Source organism: Boleophthalmus pectinirostris, unplaced genomic scaffold (assembly GCF_026225935.1).
Source record: "Boleophthalmus pectinirostris isolate CB_2022bp ecotype Guang Dong unplaced genomic scaffold, ASM2622593v1 HiC_scaffold_23, whole genome shotgun sequence".
Lineage (NCBI taxonomy): Eukaryota > Metazoa > Chordata > Actinopteri > Gobiiformes > Gobiidae > Boleophthalmus > Boleophthalmus pectinirostris.
Genome location: NW_026571207.1, coordinates 22,160,886 through 22,183,277, shown reverse-complemented (window position 1 = coordinate 22,183,277; position 22,392 = coordinate 22,160,886). Strand labels below are relative to the sequence as shown.

Here is a 22,392-nt window from a genome sequence, read left to right as displayed (position 1 = left end):
AAGTAAAAAAGTATATTATGGACATGATGAAATTTTCACTGTTGGCCAGCAGGGGCGCAAAGACTCAAAAATGTGGTGCCTATGGGAGACGTCCCGGTCAACTTTGTCGTAGAGCCAGGAAATTCGGTAAACACATTCGTCATGTGAAGACAAACAAAAAAATTTATTATGGCCACGCCCCCTGACAAACCAGAAGGCAGTCATCTTGGATTTAATTTTCAGTGTGCATTTTCGTTGACGTTGCGTTTGAACGCACTCCTCTAAAGGCGCTTCACCCACAGGGCTGAAAATGACCGTACATCATCTAGAGAAGTGGAACATCTAAAGTTATCCAATTCATGTTGATAACTGTCACGGTTTATGTGCGGTGAGGCCGCAAATTTTGATCAAAATTTTGACAAATTTGAAGGTGACATTATTTGCTCCTGTTCGCACATACTTAGTCCGATCGTGCTGAAATTTGAATCACTGATGTGTGATCTCAGTCTGAATATAATACACTATAAAACATATGAAAAGTGAACAGTATAGCGCCCCCTACCATAGACATGAAACGTCAACATTGTCGGATTTGTACCAAATTTGGGAATTCAATTCTATTAATGACTAGAAGAAAAAACATATATTACTGACATGGGAATTTTTCAAGGTTGGCCAGCAGGGGGCGCAAAGAATATCTAAAGGCATACTATGTCATTTTGCTGTTTGCAGGCACAGAGTTTGCGGACACGGCGTTTAGGGTATGGTGTTGGCGGGGCGCACCATTTGCGGGCGCGGTGTTTGCGGGCACGGCGGGCGAGGGCCGTTCGACGCCGCTTGCGGCTTTAATTTATAAATGCACATGCATTCCAAGGTGATAAAGGCTTCCTGGTAAATCTGGTGAGGAGGCCAGGTTGAAGCATCAGCTGTGAGGAAAGCTAGCCTGATTCATCAGCCAGTTTCATTTCATGGACACCGCTGACCTCGCAGCATTAGAATTCGTTCGCTTGACAGTAGGCGGGTACTTTGTGTATTTAACCAGCTGCTATTTGGTTGTGACGTATGAAATGCACCACATCCCGTAGGAAGGACAATAACATATTTCCCCTTGATAAAATTCACCCAACATTCTCTTTGTTCCGGCTTTAAATCTCGACATTCTACACAGAATGTATGGCTTCGTCAACATCCATCTCAACCGCTTTGTTTACTGTTGTGCTGTACCACAAAAGGGACCCAGTCAGGCGCTTGAGTTTGACGTCATGACTTCAGAGCTCACAGCTGATTGGCCAGTGAGCGGTCTACAACTTCCGGGGTTCTTGCAAATCGTCTAGTGCAGGGTTGCTCAACACGTCGATCGCGATCTATCAGTCGATCGCCAAGGTCGTGTGGGTAGATCGCCGTGTCTCCTCTCGGACTCGCGTTTGGACTCTGTCTTGTCTCTCTCTCAAGGTCTGACACTCAACAAGTGCGATCATATTTCATTACGGCCGTTGGTGTTGGCAATAAACGTGTAGCGGGGTGCAGGAGCGTGTGGGGCGTCTCAGTGCAGCCTGTGCGCTCAATTGAAACCAGCGTGCATCACAGGGCAGGTTAAACTTCCTAAACATCCTACCTGTCCATCTGCCTCACGTCAGCAGGCCGCCCCCGGCCTTCTTACGCTCTCGCTCCTTCCTGCGTACAGCGAAAACAAGCCCCTTCCACAGTGCGCACTGATTAGAAGAGCAACACGAAACGTGAAGCAAAAACGAGTCTGAATTTGTGTTACAGTGTTGGCAAAAAACAGGTCTACAGCATAGAGCAGACCTACAGAACAGACCTACTGCCACATTTGGCTGAAGTTTGCCTAACAAAAGTGCACGGATGCATCTGTGTTTGTCACGATGTGCGTTTGGTTTGGTAAATGTGCAGAGCCTGGTAAATATCACTGCAAAACCAGAAAAGAATGCAACTCCAGTTTGGAACTTTAAAAAACAGGTTTAAAAATCTTCCTTCACTTTTTTCATTTTTTTGTGTAAAGTGCCAGAGGAAGTTCTCTTAAAGAAGGGGTTCTCAAACTGTGGGTGAGGGTCCAAAAAAGGGGCACAGAGTGTTTCACTGCAGTTTGCTTGGCTTTGCATTAGGTAGACTTGGTCATTTTTTAAGTAGCTCGCACACTGAAAAAGTGTGAGCATCCCTGGTCTAGTGTATTCTAATTCCTGACCTAGTCGCTGGAGAGAAATAAAATTGAGCAGAAGCACTAGGTAGCGCCAGCCTGGCTAGAGGAAAGCAGCTGTAGATCATCAATCAGGTCCCAGCATGTCTCCTGGGTTATGCTTTCTGGAAACTTGGGTTTACCAAACCTTGAGCCATACCTGTCATTGGTGATGTCACACTCGCTTACTCCACTTTTTTTTAAAAATATATATATATATATATAGTCTATGATCACTACAGAAAGAAAACAAACTTTATGTCCCTCATTTCATCTTTGGCCTTTGTGGATATTGAACAATTACGAAAAAAAAAAAAACACTCAAAATTTTGACAAAATTGTCATATTTTAGAAAGTTATTAAGATAGAGATGTAAAATTGGGACCAAAAGATGCGCAATACTACCATTTATATTTAACTTTTATTGACACCATAGCCATAACCATATTATTTTAAAAGTTATTTGAGAAAAAAAAAAAAAATCGATTTTTCAGCCAGAGCCTTATGGACGCCGTTTGGATGGAACTTGAGAAGCTTGATGGACCCAGTAGATATTATTCAATTGAGCTAATATTCCACAGATTTTCTTTTATTTGGTATTCACTTTTTAAAATTGGGGAAAATGCACCTTAATGTACCCTACCCGGTTTCCACGGGTCTGTATGCATGCATTGATATTTTCTCACAACTCAAGACGAGACCTAACTCAAGTCTTGTGTGCAAAATAATAATACAAAAAACAACGTGGCAATACCCACACGCATACACACGCGCACTGTTTGACACACTGACCTACTTTTTCCAAAAACGTGCATACTAGTGTCTTATAACTCGCCTCTTGGTTCTTTCAGTAAATGCGTGCTCAAGAAAGGGAACACAACATCACTATCCCATATAAAAAATAGTCACAACATAAACGTCAAAGTCTTCGCGGAGCTCTTTCAAAGGTGCTGCCGCGCAAGTAGGAGAGGAGGAACACGGGGCATGGACCATGTTTTCCTCCTCTCACGTGGACTCGCCAAGCTGTTTCTGAAACCGAGAGCTTATTACGGATCTGCACCGGTTGTTAAACTCTATTACAGCCATGGACCTGAGAGAGAGCTGCACTCTCCAAACAGAGAATGAGAAGATAGACTTGAATCATGTGAGTACAAAGTAAAGATAACTGTATTTGTTTTATTTGTATATTTTGCTTGCTTGCTTGATGATTTGCCTAGCATTTAACTCTATGCTGTGATAATGCTCATTCTAGAGACCTCTTGTAAAGTCAAATTGGCTCCACATGTACGCTGCTACTCAACTGCAGCTCAAGAAACTTTGCATTGTTGGCCTAATTTTCTGATGTCGGTTGGTAGGCAGAATAACCAATAACTGCAGGCTCCATTATGTTTAATTTGATGGTGGGATTCATATTTTAGATTTTTGTATTCAAACACCCAATTCAACTAGCCTACTTGCTGTTGAAATATCAGCTGTCAAAACATAATAGCACAACACAATAAGACAACAACAAGACAATAATTAAGTAATCTTAAAAAGTAATTCATAACTTAGATACATGAGATGAAAATGGGCATATGAGTTGTCACCAGAAGAAATGCATTTTTTGTTGCCCTTTATTTGACATGTTTCTCAATGAACTACAAAAAGCTTTACAAAACATGAACAGCAGCTCAGATTGCAGCATGCATCATGAGACAGGTGGCATGAATGAGAGAGGATGGGGTCTGACGAAGCATAGGATGGGTCTGTGTTTACAGTAGATCACATCAGTGCAGGCTCAGAGGCTGTGTTACCAACATCTCTGCAGCAGGCTGTTTGCAACCCAAGAGACCTTAGGTGAGTTTATTAATGTTTTCAATTGCTGTTTAGAGATTATATTTGTATTTTATAGGTGGGGTAGTTTGTATTACATTTAGTATAGGAAACACAAGAATATTTAAGTAATTAATGAGCCATTATATATCAAACAGAATAGTTTGCCAATGGCCATTAAGAACTAAACATAGTAATGCAATGATTAATAAAGCTTTTCTGACAGTTAAAACAGATTTCTAATAATCATCATCATCTTTGAAGCCATATTATAATAATAGGTATATCTTGAATTTTTCAATGCATATTTTCACTCATTCATATTTTTTTGTAACCAAATGCTATGATTTGTGATTAAAAAATAAAAGTGATATGATACTCAGATACTAATTATTGATTTTGTGAACAGTTTAACAATATGCCTTTTAACAACTGTGATTAACCTATTTGCTTTGAGTTTTTGCACTGTTATTCTGCCCATACTGTATATTATGTATTCTGTATATCATGTCTAGTTTTTTTTTTAACCTTATTTTAATGTATGTTATTCATTCATTCATTTTATTTTATCATATAATTTTATTATTCTTTGTTTAATATTGCACCATAATGCCAAAGCAAGTTCCTAGTTTGTGAATATTCTTCACTGACAATTGCAATAAACCTTAATTAAAAATTTGATTATGATATAATTGTGTAGGCTAAGCATTAAGGATCATGCAAATGAAAAACAAACAAACAAACGACACAAAAGCATTTGCTAATTTCTTTTCCAGAATGAAGCGTGGAAGTGCCAGTCTTAAGTCCAACTGCCAAACATTTCCCAGCCCCAAGGAGCGGGCCAAGAGGCTGAAGCAGGCTCCGTGCAGCTTTGCCCCAAGCCGAGGTGAGGACTGGGGCAACCTGCCGCACCATGTGGTCCTGCAGATCTTCCAGCACTTGTCTCTGGTGGACCGGGCACGGGCCTCCTCCGTGTGTCGGCGCTGGAACGACGTCTTTCACACCCCAGATCTGTGGCGCCGCTTTGAGTTTGAGCTCAACCAGCCGGCCACATCCTATCTACGCTCCACTCACCCTGATCTCATTCAGCAAATCATCAAGAAGCATGCACAGCACCTGCAGTATGTCAGTTTCAAGGTACAGTTGGTGTCAGATATCACCATTTTTTTCCAGTCTATTCCTCAAATTTCACTGGCTCACGCAGCATTTTTACCACACACCTAAACAACAATATGTTCCTTGCCTAATCCAAACCATCTGTCGCTCATTTGATTATGACTCACCAGCTGGTTTGGCATTAGTTGTCTCAACACATCAAGCACACCGGGAGGGTACCAGCTCCTCCGTCTTCACATATTTGTTTTTTTATCTGTGCTGGTAAACCAGGTGGACAGCTGCACTGAGTCTGCAGAGGCGGCTTGTGACATTCTCTCCCAACTGGTGAACTGCACCATTAAGACCCTGGGCCTCATATCCACCGCACGACCAAGCTTCATGGATGTGTCTCAGGTAGAAACAGCTAAAGATTGTTTATGTATTCTTATTACTTTAATACAATACAATTGTACTGATGAGCAGTAACTTCAAATAACTGCTCTTTAACAGTTTGAAGTATACAATGTACAAATATAATTATATACTTGTGTATACTGTATCAATGCCTCAATAAGAAAAATATACAAGAGAAACAATAATTTATGGGGCAGACACAGTTAGCAGCATAGTCTATGTAGTCTTCACTCAAAAAGTGAATAATGAAAGTGCTGACTGAAATTAAAAAAGATTTAATGGTGCAAAAGAGCCATAATATTAGTGTTGATTTGTCTTTATACAAGAGTATTTTGGAGATGGTTATATCATACACTGTACCATATTACAATTTTACAACAGTTGTGTAATGCTGTAATAGTGGTTTACAGTGTCAGTTCCAGGCATGATCGAAGAGCATGACTGACATGCAGAAGCTGAAAGGAAAGTGATGACGCAGTGTCTGTTCTCCTCAGGCCCACTTTGTGTCCGCTTTGACAGTGGTATTTGTCAACTCCAAGTCACTGTCCTCCATCAAGATCGATGACACTCCAGTGGATGATCCATCGCTCAAGGTGCTGGTGGCCAACAACAGTGACACACTCAAGTTGCTGAAGATGAGCAGCTGTCCTCACGTTTCCCCAGCTGGTGACTATTGCAGTACTCAGTCAGACAAACTCTATGTCATCCTAAGTGAAGGCTGTACATGTAATAGTCTATGTTTGCAGGGATCCTCTGTGTGGCAGACCAGTGTCATGGGCTCAGAGAACTAGCTCTGAATTACCATCTTCTGAGTGATGAGCTTCTGCTGGCCCTCTCCACTGAGAAACATGTGAACCTGGAGCATCTGCGCATCGATGTGGTCAGTGAAAACCCCAGTCAGACCCACTTCCACACCATCAAGAAGAGCAGCTGGGAAGCCCTAGTGCGGCACTCTCCAAAAGTCAACATTGTCATGTACTTTTTTCTATGAAGAGGAGTTTGAGCCTTTTTTCCGTGAGGAGACCCCGGTCACTCACCTGTACTTTGGACGAGCAGTGAGTAAAGAGATGCTAGGGCGTATTGGTCTGAACTGCCCCCGTCTGGTGGAGCTGGTGGTGTGTGCTAACGGGCTGGAGCCTCTCGACCAGGAGCTGATCAGGATTGCAGAACGCTGCAAAAGCTTGACAGCCATCGGCCTTGGTGAGTGTGAGGTGACCTGCAGCGGATTTGTGGAGTTTGTGAAGATGTGCGGGGGCCGGCTGACTCAGCTGTCCATCATGGAGGAGGTGCTGATCCCTGACAGCACCTACAACATGGAGCAGATCCACAGCGAGGTGTCAAAGCATCTGGGCCGCATATGGTTCCCAGACATGATGCCCACTTGGTGATGTAACACTAGGGTTTATTGAGGAGTTTACTGAGAAGTCATATACAGTTAGGCAATCACTGTCGCTTTGAGTGTTTTACACACATAGGCAACAACAAGGTAATGCTATGATTTATTACTTTTTTGCAGCTGATAGTTTTTAGTTTTTTTCAAAAATGATGTGACTATTTTCAAAGTTGGAAGAACAGAAACTAAACTATATTACATCTTCAAATGATCACGTCATCATTATATGTGAGGTTATTAAACCTCAGAGGCCTGAGTTGCTGTATTGATGGTAATTAATTAAGGGTAATAGTTTAAGGGTATAGTTTCCATCTGTTAATTTATTTTACTAGAAGTCACAAATGCCTCACACGTTTTTATTTATTTTACCTAAGCCAAACAGTGTGTATTTTGTGTTTTTATTCTTGTTATCTATATGCATATTTATAAACATCAGATCCAGTGGTTGTTATGCTTCTTTATTTGAAAATGTTAATGTGCAGTGCTCCATATTATGTATTTTTTTGTCTGAAATGCACTAAAGTATTACTGAGTTGCTTTGTTCCATTTGACCTTTGTGCAGTTATTAGAAGTAGACACTAGAGGACGCCAGTGATCTTAGTGTAGCCAGTTGGATCTTACATAACCATTGCTGCTGTAAAATGAAGGAGGCCAGTGATGGTTTTGGATTTGCATAGAACACACTCTTTTTATTATCAGACTACTGTAACCTATTTGTGTGTGTGTTTTTTATTCATTTCTGCTACAAGTCACAGTCATTATACATCCACAAGCCTATTCAGGGCAAATACCTTTTATATTTCACATTTATTGTCTTAAATACATCAGGCCCAGCCTAATGTTGCGCACATAGTGAAAGTAGGATTTGGATGGAAAAATACAGCACAACCTGTCGGTGCAGTGCTCTGAGAGGACAGGCCTGCTCTCCTGCTCAGCTCATTACTAAACAGGTTAATCAAGATAATCGATAAATTGTCTCTTGAGAAATTAGAAAACCAGAGACATAATGCTGTAACAAATGTTGCTTCAACTGCTGTCAATAAATAAAATAAATTCAGTATTGTCCTTAGTGCCTTGTGTCTTCTGATCATACTCTCACTGGTCGGTGGGGGTTCTCTGTGATCACGTTGAGTGTGAACTCATCGTCCATAATAGAGTCATCATCAAGGCTCTCCAGTGAGGGAGAGGGTGGGATAGACACATCCAAGGTTTTGTCCTGCACCCCTCCCCTGAAGCTCCTCCACTCCCTAATCCATTGGTCCCGTGTGGAGGGCTCCAGTGTGTCCAAATGCCGGGCTTGAACAATCGGGGAGGGGGCGATAGAGTTCTTCAGCACGTGAAACAGGTACCTGGGGGAAAAAGAGGGTGGTGAGAAACTAGGCCAGAGAAAAATATGCAGGTCTTTGATTTAAATCACAGCATTCCCACTAAATAGCAACACTTTCAGAGGCGTCAGCAACTGAGAGGAAGAATGGAGTCCTCTATGACCTCCACAATTCAAATGATTTTATAATCTGCAATTTTAGCCTAGTCATAAACATTATGCATACTGTGTTGAATGTAAATATTAAATTTGACATCAATGGTGACAATTTCAAATATATTAACAAAACTTATAAAGTACTTTGTAGTAACATAAATTTGAATACCTGGGCAGCAGCGCCACAACAGTAGAGATGAAACAAACCAGGTAAAACATGGGGTCAGCCATTTGGGCCTGGAGATTCCAATATCCGCTGTAGTTTAAATACATAATGCCATAAGCCAGTGTCACAATGAAATACAACAACACACTTCCCAGAATGATGACTGCATGCACAAAGGTCTGGGGGAGAAAAAATAATTAATTAATAGCATGAAATACATGCTAAACTTCTGTTCTGTCCATACAAAACATACCCATGCTTTGATCTCGATTGACAGGTGAAGTAAGATGGTAAATAAAGAAATTGTGTTCAAGGGAGTTCCAAAGGCATAAATGTCTATGTCAGAACCTCTGTAAGTCTAAAGAGAAAACAAGAGTTTAAATATGTTTTTATGACTGGTTAAAAAGTGCCAATCCCTTACTCACATAATATGGAATGAAGAAAGCCACTAGACTTTGATAAAAGGCATCAAGCATTGAAATCCAAAATGTTAAGAAGTTGTATTCCTAGAAAGGCAAAACATACATCATCAAATGATTCAAAGAAACCTTGAGTAAAATATTGTCCGACATAACTTTAAATTTTAATGTTCAACTGACCCCTTTACCCTGCCCCGTCCTGTACAGTTCAGGGAGACCAAGCAGCATCTCTGCGGACGCATCCCTGTCCATGATACCAAACATTACAGGTGGGGCCGAGGTGAAGATAAGGTTGAAGAAAATCATAAGCCAGTGGTCAATCATTGCATTAGCAGTGAAGCCACAATAGAACTGGTACCAAAAGAGCAAGTTGACATTGGCCTAAAAACACATATGTTTTAACTTAGTAACACAGGCACAATTTATAAGGCACTGTAAAGGATTGGTAACAAATCTAACCGCATTTTTGTAGAAGAAATAAATGATCATGTTCGCTAGTCGACTGTAGCACCAGTGTCCATGAACCAGGAGAAGTTTTTTTAAGTGCTTGAAGCGAGAAATAGCAAAGTCACTTGCCATGACCGCCTGTGGGTGACAAAGAAAGCGGTTTTATATGATGATATGAAAAAAGGAGGAGCACTTGATATCTTTAAAGAGACTGGCCTGACCTGCATCCCTTCCTGACCAGATATTCCCACACCAATGTCCGCTGCTTGAATCATGTTGACGTCATTGGCACCATCACCTGAGATCAAAGAAAGAGGTCACTCTTTAAGTCAAGGACAGCAAAAGTACTGTTTCCTTATATACTTTATGGCTTGTTTTCTGTTGCCATCAATTTTAATAAAAAAAGGGTTACTTTAAATAAAATGCATTTATAAATATTACTATTGACTGACATCATCTTGACATTGTGTAGACAGTGGACATACTAATAATAAAGGATCACTCAAACATATGTGAATGAAACAAACTACAACTCCTGGTATGTATTTGATAAAGAAATAAAATCTGAACACAGCTTAAAGCTCACATGAGTCAGTTCTGCATAATATTAGCCAGACTGGCACCACCTAGTGCCTCCGCTCAATTTCATTTCTATCCAGCGACTAGGTCAGGAATCGGAATACACTAGACGGTTCGCAAAAACCCCAGAAGTGCAAGCCGGAATTTAAAGCCGGAATAAAGAGAATGTTTGGTGAGTTTTCTCAAGGGAAAAGATGTTATTGCCCTTCTTCCCCCAGGATTTGGGAAAAGCTTAATATACCATTTAGCCCCATTAGCGGCGCATTACATACGCCATGACCAAATGGCAACGATTGGTTAAATGAAAAAAAGTACCCACTTACCGTCGAGCAAACAAATCCTGATGCTGTGAAGTCAGGCGGTTTCTAGCAAGTGAAACCGGCTGATGAAACAGGCTAGCATAATATAGGACGTTTAACGAATACTCTCAAAATCTCTAGAATGATTCCTTAGCATGCTTTATGGTTTGTTTTTTGTTCCATATTTAATAAAGCATATAAAAATAATGTCCATATAACTTATTTAATGGAAGTTAAAAACATATTTGAATGCCAGATTGCAGTATATAGCTTTTTTTATGGTAGAAGGACACATCTATTTGAGTTTTACTCTAAATGCCTAGTAGTGTGTTTATATGTGTCTCAAACTAGTAAAACAAAAATGAGATGAGATAGACAAAAAATGCTAATATTGTCAATGTGGTGATTTTGTGGTGTGGGAGGCACAGGGATGGCGTGTGCCGGTATTTATCACAATAAATTCAATTCAGTGGGACCCGCCTCCTTTGTGGGGATGAAAATTAGATCCCCAATGACATAATTTTTTGTTGAAATACAGGAACTTCAAGGACCTTGTTACTACAAGAAATTATCAAGTTAGACAAGGAATTTTTAGTTTTGGATATTAATTATGAACAATGAAATCAACAGGGAATACTTGTTTATCTGGCAGTATCACCTTCTATAATCTGAAAATCCCCATAGAATTTAAGTATTAAAGATGACAAGTTCAGTCTTCCTAACACTAATGACATCTGTGTATCTTACCCACTGCAAGCGTCATGACCTTGAGTTTCTCTCTAATCAGCTTCACCACTTGACTCTTCTGCAGCGGTGTGACTCTACAACACAACACCGTGCGGCAGCGTTTGGCCAGTTCAATGAAGTGGTCCCGTAGGTCCGGAGACATCGCCATGGTCAAAGTACGTCCGTCGATCACCAGGGAAATGTCTGGGGTGGTGTCAACATTACGAGGATCATCACTGTATCTCCTCACCTCCTCCAAAGTACAGTTCAGAATGGATGTGCAAGTGACCTGGAAAACAAAAGAACTGGTGTAAGTACAGCTAAAATAATCACATAGCATGAAGCCTACAGCACAATGCAAATTTATTAGCCATGTCTCTGTTAGGTTTAGTCCTAGCTACTTTTTGGTCAGTGCAGTTCGGACTCTTAAATAATATTAACATATCATCTATTACAAATGCAAACAACTTGGGTGTCATTTTAGCACCATCATTTGCAGATGCATGTAATTGGCTATAGCAGGGTAATGGCTGGAGGAGTGTAACCCCACGGACACGTTTTCCTCATGTAACCAAGTTACCCTGGTAAAAATAGTGCATCACCAATATTCCCTGTTATGTGACATGATAGAGGGGTAATTTCCTTTGAGAGTTGGATATTAGACTGCTAATTAGATATCAAAGCATTAGTTATTGTGTTGGGGCTAGCTGGCTTCATTCATCATCATGAACAGTCCTGCCTGAAGGGAACAAGGCCGCCCCTGTGCTCCAAAAGCCGCTCTCTGAATGTGTTAAAGAGGATTGTGCCTCGGATTGTTTGGGGCTGGAGATTATTGTTTTGTTTTGTCTGAATGAGTTGGACACTGTTAAAATATCTTGTCACAAAAATAATGTGAAACATGCACAGTTCTGCGGATGCTTAACATGGTCACAAAGAGCAGTTGGTGTATTTTATACAAACATACTGTGTGTTTACTGTGTGTTGCTCTATGTGATTTTTGAGGAGCACTGAAGAGTCCCAGTGCCTCACCTTGTTTTTGCAGCTCATGTTAATGACCAGGTCCTCCTGCTCCAGCAGCCTGCAGGCATAGCCGATGTTGACAGCTGTCTCGGGCTTGTCTCCCGTCAGCACCCACACTTGGATGCCCGCCTCCCGCAGAGCTATGATAGTGTCTGGGACGCTGTCCTGCAGACGGTCCTCCACGCCTGTCGCCCCTGTGCCACCAGAGAAACCCTGTCATTCTATTCATTCACACATCATGTTGGGCTTCCATACTATTTGGGGACATTACATTGATTTCTATTTATCTTCTGGACACCGGTCCTAACCCTAACCATAGATACAACTCACCTTAACCCAGTGCCTAACCTTAACTTCAATTTATCCATATATGAACTTCATATTGTTGATCTAATCATAAACCTGATTTTTATTCCTCATAAATGTGTTGCACACACACACACACACGCACAGACAGTGTTGCATGGGACAATGTGTTTTACCCAGCAGGCAGAGGTCGGTCTCTATCTGCACAGCAGAGTCCATGATGAGCTGCTCTCTGTTGTCCATAGCAGCCAAAGCTTGTTGTCTCATCACAGCCCAGCTCTCATACTCACTGTCACTCAGCACCTGCGGCAGAGACACAGCATTAAAGCAGAGCTCCATAGACCACTAAACACACAGGGCAAATCCATTACCTTTTTGGTGATGCAGAGTGTGCGAAGGCCCTCTTTAGCATAGCAGTCTAGATGCTGTTGAGTATCTGATGCTATAGCCTTTTCTGTAATATAATATAAAAGTATAACATAAATAATAACATGATATCAGTTTATTTTAAAAGTCAGTGCAACACATAATAACATATTTATGACTCAGCAATCATTACTCACTGTCTGATAACAAAAATATATTAATAAAAACAGCTAAGGGCATCACACAGTACAACTTAAATGAAATAAATAATAGCCTTACCACCATAAGGAGTCCCAAGAAGCTCCATAATTGCATAGTCTGCACCTTTAGTATATAGGATGCACTGCTTGGAGATAGGGTGCCTCACCAACACAGACATTCTCTTCCTGTTGGAGTCAAAAGTCAAAGTGTCCAGCACCTCAAACCTAAGCTGTGCTCCAGATGGGAGCTGCACAGTGACACTGTCAGGGGTCCGGGACAGCAGGATGAAGCCATATGCCTTAGCTGCGTGCACTAAGGCAGCCTCATCTGGACTCTCTGCCTCATAGCTGAGCTTGTCTGGGGTAGTGTCCTGTGGTGGAACATGGGGGGAACATGTCTGTGCCCCAGCGGGTTCTCCAGACGGCCCCTGTACAGTCAGGCCTATGTCTGAGGTCTCAGAAGTGGAAAGGCCCCTTGGACGAGTCCATGAACTCAGAGTCTCCCGGACTGAACCAGCCTTTTTCATAAAACTGGAGATAGTGTCTAATGGGTTGGATTGACTTCTCTGAAATGCAGGGGTCTGAAACAGACAAAATATATTAGTATTGTGGCTCCAGACTATAACAAAACACCAAGACCCTAATTTAAAAGTTACAGTGTAGATCATTTTGTGAGAAATGGGTGTAACAATATGTTTAAAATAAAACTGATCAACTCAAGTAGAGCTGCTTTTCTTGCCAATTGTTTATTAGCCTATAAAAATCTGTTGTGTAGTATGCAGTGTGTGTGTGTTTGTGCCTGTGTGTGTGTGCGTGTGTGTGTGCATGTACATGTGTGCGCGCGCGTGTGTGTGTGAGCGCGTGTGTGTGCGTGTGTGTGTGAGTGAAAAAGACAATTACATTAGAATAATAGTTCATATTTCATCCTGCTTTGTCCGTGACCGAGACAAGAGAGCTTGGTGCATCTCTCCTCTCGTGTGTCCTCCATCTCTACTTCATCTACAGAAGCCGAGCACTCACCCTCGGTCTCTTCCCTGTTGCCATGGAAACCACCACAGTGTTGCAAATGGCGAGAGCCAGAAAAAAGTCCAGGTAGGCATCTATCCTTTCTGTCCCCCTGATCTGCCGGAGGAGCTTCTGGTCTGGGATGACCTCAGTTTCCTGTTTGTATGGAGGTAATGACTTAATTAAACAACAGCATCTCACACAATACACCCTACATGTTTCACTGGCACGTTACAAAGCTAGTCACAAATAGGCAGGTGTCAAGCTGGCCCTGCACATTAAACCCTAAATTCAGGCTGAGCACCTGCTGAAACCATGTTGGAAAAAGCTTCTTTCCTCTCCCCTCCTGTTTTTCTCCAGGCTGCCAGTCTTTGCCCCGAAGACAAAAATAGACTCGGAGCAAGTGAACTGTATATGAAGACAGTCGTGCCTAAACTGTAGTATGCATTTACAGTGACCAGTGCCAAACGATGTCCCAGCGTGACCATATGTCTCATCACCGTGGAGACGCAGAGCCAAAATGGATGTGCACCCAGCAGCTTTGCCGTCTGCATGAGGACTGGGCTATGAGACAGATTTATATAAAATATTGAAAGTATGAAAAAGGCCACTGAATTCAAAACTAACTTTTCTGTAATTGTGTGGTACTGCTACTGTACACTGTTGTTTAATTCTATGCTTTATTGTATTGTTCTGTTTTCACTTTATATATTATTATTATTCCATCATTCTTCTTTAATTACTATGTTTTTAAGGAGAATTTTTTCACATCTGTTCAGAAACAATGTATGAAATATTTGCCTAGTTCTGGTACATTTACATTTATTTATTAACATGCACTATCCTCCTTTCAATTAAATAATTAAATAACACAATAGACAAACTATTTATAATAAAATGTCACTACTGTGATGTCATTTTTTGCAACTATTTGTTATGTGTGATTTCCCATTCAATCTTAGACTATATAAGCAAAATGATCTTTAACATAAAATCTCAGTATAGGGTGTAATTTTGGGTGCACTGTATGCATGTATGTTCCTGTGCTTACCAGTGGACTGCTGAAGGCGGCATTACTGTGGGCGGTGCCTTTTCTTTTACTCTTTGTCTCACTTTTCTTTTCTTCAGCATTGGAGTCCTCAGAATCTAGAGACCAGAGCTGTTTAGTGGATGGAGGGGTCTGGCTGAAGAGAATATTTTCATCCTCATCTATCTTGTTAGCAACAGATAAACGGATAGCTGTGAAAAAAAAAAAAAAAAAAAACATGTAAGGATGCAATCTTTATATACACAATATAAATACAAATTTACTTTATAGTTAATTAATAGTGGTACAGGGGCTATTTCAAGCATTACTTTGCCTCTAATAATTCTAATGTATGTGATAATAATATTGTACCTTATTTGTCAAACTAAAATACAAAATACTTACAATTACTGGCTGATGTGAATACACTTTTTCCCCATAGTAATATTACAGTATGATGAGTATTTCGCTTTATATTTTCTATTTAAAATTGTTCTTTTTAAGTTAATTCATACAAATCTTAACTATAAAGTCTTACCATTCTCCTTGTGTGGATACTCTGTTCCCATAATAGAGCATCGGCGAAACACCATTTTGTTTTCAGTGAGCGTGCCCGTCTTGTCGGAGAAGACATACTGGATCTGTCCCAGGTCTTCTGTGATGTTCAAGGCCTTGCACTGTATTGTAGAGTCTGTTTCTTCATCGTACAAATCAAGGTCGTTTGTGATGAAAAAAATCTGACCAATCTTCACCAGCTCAATGGACACATACAGTGAAATGGGAATCAAAACCTGCGAAATTAAGTAAAGTATAGTCAAGAATTAAACAAATATTAAGAGGACTGCTTTTGTCTCAAGATTGAAAGATAGTGTAGATGTCAACACTGAGGCCGTTATAGTACTGTCACCAAACCCCCTTGGCCACAAATTTGAAGACATATTATTTCATAATACATAATGCAATAATTTAAGACAAAAACATGTTTTTCATGCCCATATTCAACGTTACCTGTAGCAATATGATCATGCTGAAGAACTTGTAGAAACTGGCCAGACTGGGGGTGTCCAGGTGACCATCGCCCTGTGGGACGAGGTAAAGGGGAACGCTGGGCATCGACTCCAACCATAAATAATGTCCTGTATGTGAAAGGAGAGGGATTAATCACCACAGCTTTTTTTTGGCTCACCTTCCTCTTGTCTCCTGTTTGGTTTATTGAGTACTTTTAAATATACTGTGGGTGACATATAGTAAAATAATGAATTTACTTTATTTTGTAAATAATGACTGACCTAGTGATCCAATAATGCACATAAAAAAGAGAAGGATGATGCAGAAAATCACATCTACGTTCAGTCTCCGCTCCAGTCTGCTGCGCTTGTATCTTGGGCCATTGTTGTTGAGCATCGACTTGGTTTCATGGCCTGAAAATTGGAAGAAAACATAAATACATTTGACAAAACTTATTCCTCTTCAGCAATTAAAGTAAGTCAGAGAATTGACAGCCCACTACAGTAAGCCTAGAGAATCAATGACGGAAAGGCAAATTAGAAAACTGTTAAAACCAGATCACTCTTTGAAATAGTGGAAATAGCTGACTAAACCACAATAATTGAATAGTATGTTTAATGGTAAAACTGTTGCTTATCTACTACCCACTGGTACGCTGTATACTACTTTTACATTTTCATTCTGTATACAATCCAGTATCAGTTATTGGAGTATTTGGAGCACAAAAATCTTTTATAATGCTACAGTTGGAAAAGGAGGAATAGTATAGGCTTACCTGCATACACCACAAAGCCAATGGCATAGTCTGTGTTCCTCACTGTGCACCCTCTCAGCAGTAGATTTGTGATTCCAGCTCCAACTTTTTCCTTATCCAACTTCTCTCTGCAGCAAATTAGATACTTTCAGAACTGCCAGGTAGCTACATCATTGGTTAATCAATTCTTATGAGCTTTAGGACATTAGCAGTGGAGGGTAGCTAAAGAAAATCAATGATACTCTAATATAATTTACCTGTTAGATAAGCTGCAGAATGCACTGAACAGATACTTACACATAGCATTTGAAATGGTTAAGATTGTTGTTGGGTTTTTCACAGACTACGATGCCAGTAAAGGATTCGGGTTCAAATTCAGGATCCTATGTGGGAACAAAGGCAAAAAGGCACTGAGGTAAATTTAGACATTTTCCAAAATGCAACAAAACCTGTACGTTGACAGGTTAAATAATGCATCAACAACAGTAGCCTATAAATAATCTTGTTCAGCATGATTCTCTGTGCATGCATGGTCTGTTGTCAGCGTTTTTGAATGCCAATCAAAATAAAGGCAGGGATGGGCATTTAGGCGTTGACAGGTTTAATCATTGTAATGAGCCAAATCTACACTGACACAGCAGAAATCTGGTTTGAGTGGAATATGTCACACAGATTGATAATGGACAGACAATAATCCATGGTTTCTTATCTATAGTACCTATACCTGTAAAACGTATATTATTAAGTATCTTTGGCCATGATATGTAGAAATATCCAAATCAAGTTCAGAACAAACCACGTGATAAAATTACAAGAAATAATTACAAGTTCTGATGACAAAATATCAGAAAAAATAAAGTGAGTAATAAAAAGCCCTGAATGTGAGGAAAAAAATAGCACTGCCTATCACTAATTACCAGTGAGTTTTAACTGTTGGGGGCACGGAGAGATATGATGGAAGGAAGCTGCTCTGGAAGTGCTATTCATAGTATAACAAGCAGGTGACAGTGACGTCACCAGGCTTAATGACAAATGTTTATTACTGAGCAATAAAAGCACTTGTTATTGAATGAGTACAAGAAAGATACAGTTAATACCATATTGTGAAACATTCCAGGCTAAGCAATAAGATATCCATAGAGACAAGAATGTGACAGACCTCCCACCAGAAATGTAGCATGGTGCACTAGGGATGGTACAAAATCTCATGTCACAAAATCTCGCAAGACAAAAATTGTCACAAGATTGTGCACACATGAGAAAAATTATCTTGTGAAATTATTTTTCCAAGTGTTTATGTTTGGATTTGATTTTAAAAAAGTGTTACGTGTTAACGAATGGAAACAAAAATATTAAATCAAGTAAATAAAAAAATCTGAAGTCAAAATAATCTGAGGTCAAAACTGGAAAAAGAATTATGGATGTTCTCATGGACCCAGTCTTTTTTAATTGTTTAAATTGTGTCTTGTCCTATCCCTATAGTCCTGTTCCTTTACTTGACTTTACATCATAGACGCACTGTGATGCAGACTCCAGGCACAGCTCTCCTCTGCTTCAGGTTGGTCTCTCCATCCAGGTTGGCGGTCTCAATGTGGCACACGCTGTTTGGGTCTGACGTGTACAGGAGCAGGAGGTCCGCAGGGATGATGTTATTGGACTGAACCTTTACAAAGTCCCCCACTCTCACATCCTTCCAACGCTTCTCCAAGAAAACACCTCTTTTTCCTGAAAGCAGAACACTCTGAGGTAATTTAAGGTCAGCTTTTTCCCACAGTACAGACAGACACATATCTACATTACTGATGTTAAAATCTTGAACAAAAACATAGGACAGCGTAATCTCAAATATATTTTTCTCCTAAAAATCTTCGTCATGTGTCCGTAACTGTTAAAATAAAAAAAGCGTAGGTATGCGCACGTCACTGATGCGAGGCTACTATAGTGAACATAGAAAACAGCCTAAGGAAGATCTGCTGATTGGACACTGTCATTCATTAAATGGAATATGGGAGTAAGTGTCCAGGCTTTGTCTTGTTTTCTATGTTCAGATATTCAGATGTTGACACATATTCATATTATTATAAGAGCTGCAAAAAACAACATACATCAAGTGCTGAGACAGCAGTAAAATTATAAATCAAAAACTACATTTTAACACTGCTGTGGTTTATAAATATGGCATAGCACCATATATTCTAACATATTCTAATTGCGAGCAGTAGCATTTTACTATACTTTTAATATTACTCTACTAATTCAGTTATCACACTTGGGTCAGTCCCACACAAAGATGCAGCTTTCATTGTTCTTTCATTGCTCAACAACAGGGTTAGAGTTGGTAAAATATCTGGCCAAATAAAATAATGACTCTCTTATAGATAGATGCATATGCTTCCTTTCTTCAGGAAGAAAATCTGCGTCATTGTTTTTGGAAAGCAGCCTAGATTTGTTTGTACAGGGAATAACTACTGTGGACAAAGAACTGGAGGTATGCTGCCCTGCATGTAAGACAAGATCAGGTAGTCCCAGACTTCATAGCCAAAAGCCACACCTGCAGAACACTGTCGGGGGTTATGACATTTCACATTAATTTTTTAGATTATCTTTGATAAGTTAATTTAATAAAACTACTCAGACAAGGAAATTATTCACAGTATTCAGCATACCAAATTCAGATTTATGCAACATGGGTCTTGATATAGCATAAGAAATGTATCTCCAAATCTTTGACTAAGTGTGGGAACTGGCTCCGTTTCAGGATAAGATGATTGAGGCTATCTTCACCACACTATGTAAACTACTGTCAGCATGAGCATTTAAATTTTGAACTTTTTTTTTTTTTTACTTCTAGATAAACACAGCCACTAAAACAAACTTTATTTATTTAACTTCCTTTTCTAATAAGACTTCTTTGAATAAAGTGATTCTGAAAGCACAATCAATTTGACTCTCTCAGTTAGCAACTTGTTAAGAAAACACAGCCTGATTTTGAAGTAACAAAGATTTCTATATTATTTTCAGTACTTTTAAGTAACATAAAGAAAAAAATAAATACATATAAAGTGAGTATCTATAATAAGTAAGTATGACTAATCAAGATGTCTCTAAGCGTCATGGCCTATAGATGGATTTGTGAGATGAGTGTACTGCCAGGACTTTACGATACATTCCTCTCAGATGTGTGAACAGGGTGTGCAGGTGAGGGGAAATGCAAATGTAAATATAATGAATGACTTTAGAGCCTCTGATCCGACTGCATTCTTCAGGTTTCCAGCTCACAGTGATGCATGAATGACTGGAAAATTCACAGAGCCTGGGGATTTACTAGTGTTGATAATATTTTAGAATATATAATTAGTATACATAAGTACTTATATATTAAGTATACAGGCATGTTAATCCTTTCTATATTAGAACCTTTGCAAAGATTAAGCACTGACACTGTAAGAGGACAGCTTTAACTCAAAAACAAACTTTCAGATCATCTTGATAATGTGTCTAAATTGGATTTGAATAATTTTGCAGGAATTCTAATGTCTGCACTCATTCATAGCACTAGAGCCATTAAATACTGTCTGGAAAACACATTTGTAATTTTAACTGTAAGCTGTTCTGTACCTTTAACCTGCCAGTGTAAAATTATGCAAAGCAGCAAAAATGTTTTCATCAAAATTCTCACAGTGAGAGACAGCAGGAGACTGTGTTGAGGGGCTCTTCTATATAGTAATAATCTCCCACACACTTTCTATTTCTAAGTACAAATATTCCCACGTGGCTTTAAATCATAGAGGCAGTTAAACACTAGGCCCACTATCTCACTGATCTACACATGTTCACTCACTGATGCTGGCAAACACAGATGTGCCACTGCTGTTAACAATGAGTAGCCATGATAACACAAGCCAATGCACACTTTACCTGCTGTACACATAACATGGCATGCCGTTGAGCTTCTTGTCCGACTGGTACCTCCTGAAGTCCTCCCAAGCGTCTTTTATAGCGGTCAGAGCCAATATCACACAAATGGGAATCAGGGCAACTTCTGGCTGGAAAGCTTGGACTACGGGCACAAAATTCAAAATAGCCAAACCGACAAAATACAAGTTTGCCAGACGGTGAAACTGTTCGAAGAGGTTCATAGGTAAGAAAAAGAGGATGCTGTATTTAGTGGTCTTAATGCCATTGCCAGAGAAGTGCCGATTTGGTTGTTTCCATTTATCCAGTCCTTCATAAGGTAAATTGGACACAAGGTTGCGTAAATCCTTGTCTCGTGCCCTTTGACCTTGCCAAGCATCCCTAATTCGGGCCAAAGGGCTCATCCAGGGCATTGTGACTTCTATTCCTTTGTTTTTTTTTAATCTACACTAAATCTTTTCTTGCATTCCCTAACATCAGTGACTTCCCTGGTCTTTTGTTTGACTGAGTGAGTGTGTCAGGCCTAAAACTAGGTTAAAACTAAGAGGACAGCACACCTCCACTAAGCCCCGCCTCCTTTTTTGACAGGCATGTTTGCATTCCTGTCACAGAGGCTGTGAAGTTCTCAAAAGCCTGGAAAAGTGTCCATCCCAAAGAAAAGTTCATCTAAGTGCCTCTTTCAACCTTATACTTTACAGAAACAGAAATGCAGAACTGCTTTATACCCTATGCTACTAGTCAGATTTCAGTAGTAACAAAAATCACTGTGTTTTCCACCTGTACATTGTAAGTATAGGTGAAAAATAAGACATTAAAGTTTTGTAGATAAAAATATAATACTTTACATACATTTAACTTTGATGGTTAAGTTTAGAGTTTAGCTAAAGGTTATCTCTAAAGAACAAAATGTATTTTTGACTTATAGGTGGAAAGTTGATCCAAGTAATATGCTATTATTTGATAATTATGTTATTATATTATATCATGTTATTATTACCACTACAGTGGTAGTAACAGTCACAGTATTATTGTAGCAACACCGTCATGGTATTAGGCTAGTAATTCTGTTTCATATAAGCTACACTCAAATCTTCAAAGTTTAATTAGTATTAGCTTACATTAAATAGGCCAGATGCACAACAATGTAATAAAAAAATATTAATATCATTGCTTACATGCTGCTAAACTGTGAGGTCATAGGTCAAACACAGGACAATAAAGGTTTTGATGAAATCATGAATGTAGCTTAAAAGCAATGAGTGACACTGACATTTGATGGACAAGCAGCCTTTTGCACACATGGCCTCTGTAGGATGCCTTCCACTTCCTCAAGATGACATGTTGCTGAACCTGTTTTTAAAAGCCCAGAATAACAGTGTCATGTTCTAAAAATGTCTGTAAATTTCCATTTTAGACATAGACTTAACGTGGATCAGCCAATGATATAAAATAACTTCTTGTGTTATCTTAAGGAAATATAGTCTATTTAAGATCTCGTTTGGAAATTTTGCCTAAAAGCATGGAAGCGTACCTATGTTCTCAAGGCTTTATGTTCCCACAGTCCTGTTTGCACATTTAAACCTCACGCTCTCCTCAGGGTCACATAGAAAATAAAAATGTATTTTCTCGTCAGGCGAAAAAAATTATTCATGGGTCTGATTGACCCGCCCCAAGAGAGCGGAAAGGGGAAAAAAAAAAGTTTCTTCGGGTCTATGTGACCCCGAGGAGAGCGTGAGAGTAAAAAAATATTTCTGAAAGTGTCCATAACCTTCACCCCTATGCCCT

At 39.7% G+C, this 22,392-nt stretch overlaps 2 protein-coding genes across 2 annotated transcripts; one reads left to right on the top strand and one right to left on the bottom strand.

Annotated features, from left to right (window-relative positions):
• The first annotated feature begins 2,198 nt into the window (after nt 1-2,198).
• fbxl3l (F-box and leucine-rich repeat protein 3, like) lies at nt 2,199-7,572 on the top strand. The gene is given in 6 exon segments (XM_020927784.2): nt 2,199-3,317; nt 4,765-5,125; nt 5,375-5,497; nt 5,992-6,163; nt 6,244-6,481; nt 6,483-7,572. Coding segments are annotated over 5 exon segments (1,296 nt in total). The 5' UTR covers nt 2,199-3,317; nt 4,765; the 3' UTR covers nt 6,886-7,572.
• Nucleotides 7,573-7,977: 405 nt separating this feature from the next.
• atp10b (ATPase phospholipid transporting 10B) lies at nt 7,978-20,680 on the bottom strand. Its single transcript, XM_055159630.1, has 21 exons — nt 20,611-20,680; nt 18,212-18,417; nt 16,990-17,075; nt 16,714-16,820; nt 16,220-16,351; nt 15,939-16,066; nt 15,469-15,721; nt 14,955-15,142; nt 13,919-14,059; nt 12,978-13,479; nt 12,704-12,786; nt 12,509-12,635; nt 12,036-12,220; nt 11,028-11,295; nt 9,624-9,700; nt 9,415-9,540; nt 9,136-9,336; nt 8,962-9,042; nt 8,790-8,894; nt 8,540-8,715; nt 7,978-8,239 (listed from the first exon to the last, which is right to left on the bottom strand). The coding sequence occupies exons 1-21, from the start codon at nt 20,621-20,623 to the stop codon at nt 7,978-7,980; spliced, it is 3,447 nt and encodes a 1,148-aa protein (XP_055015605.1). The 5' UTR covers nt 20,624-20,680.
• Nucleotides 20,681-22,392: the final 1,712 nt, after the last annotated feature.

Coding starts and splice junctions, on each gene's coding strand:
- atp10b (XM_055159630.1), bottom strand. Junction 16,067..16,219: donor GTGCATTATTGGATCACTAG/GTCAGTCATTAT, acceptor TTTCACATACAG/GACATTATTTATGGTTGGAG. Junction 9,701..11,027: donor GGTCATGACGCTTGCAGTGG/GTAAGATACACA, acceptor CTTTGATCTCAG/GTGATGGTGCCAATGACGTC.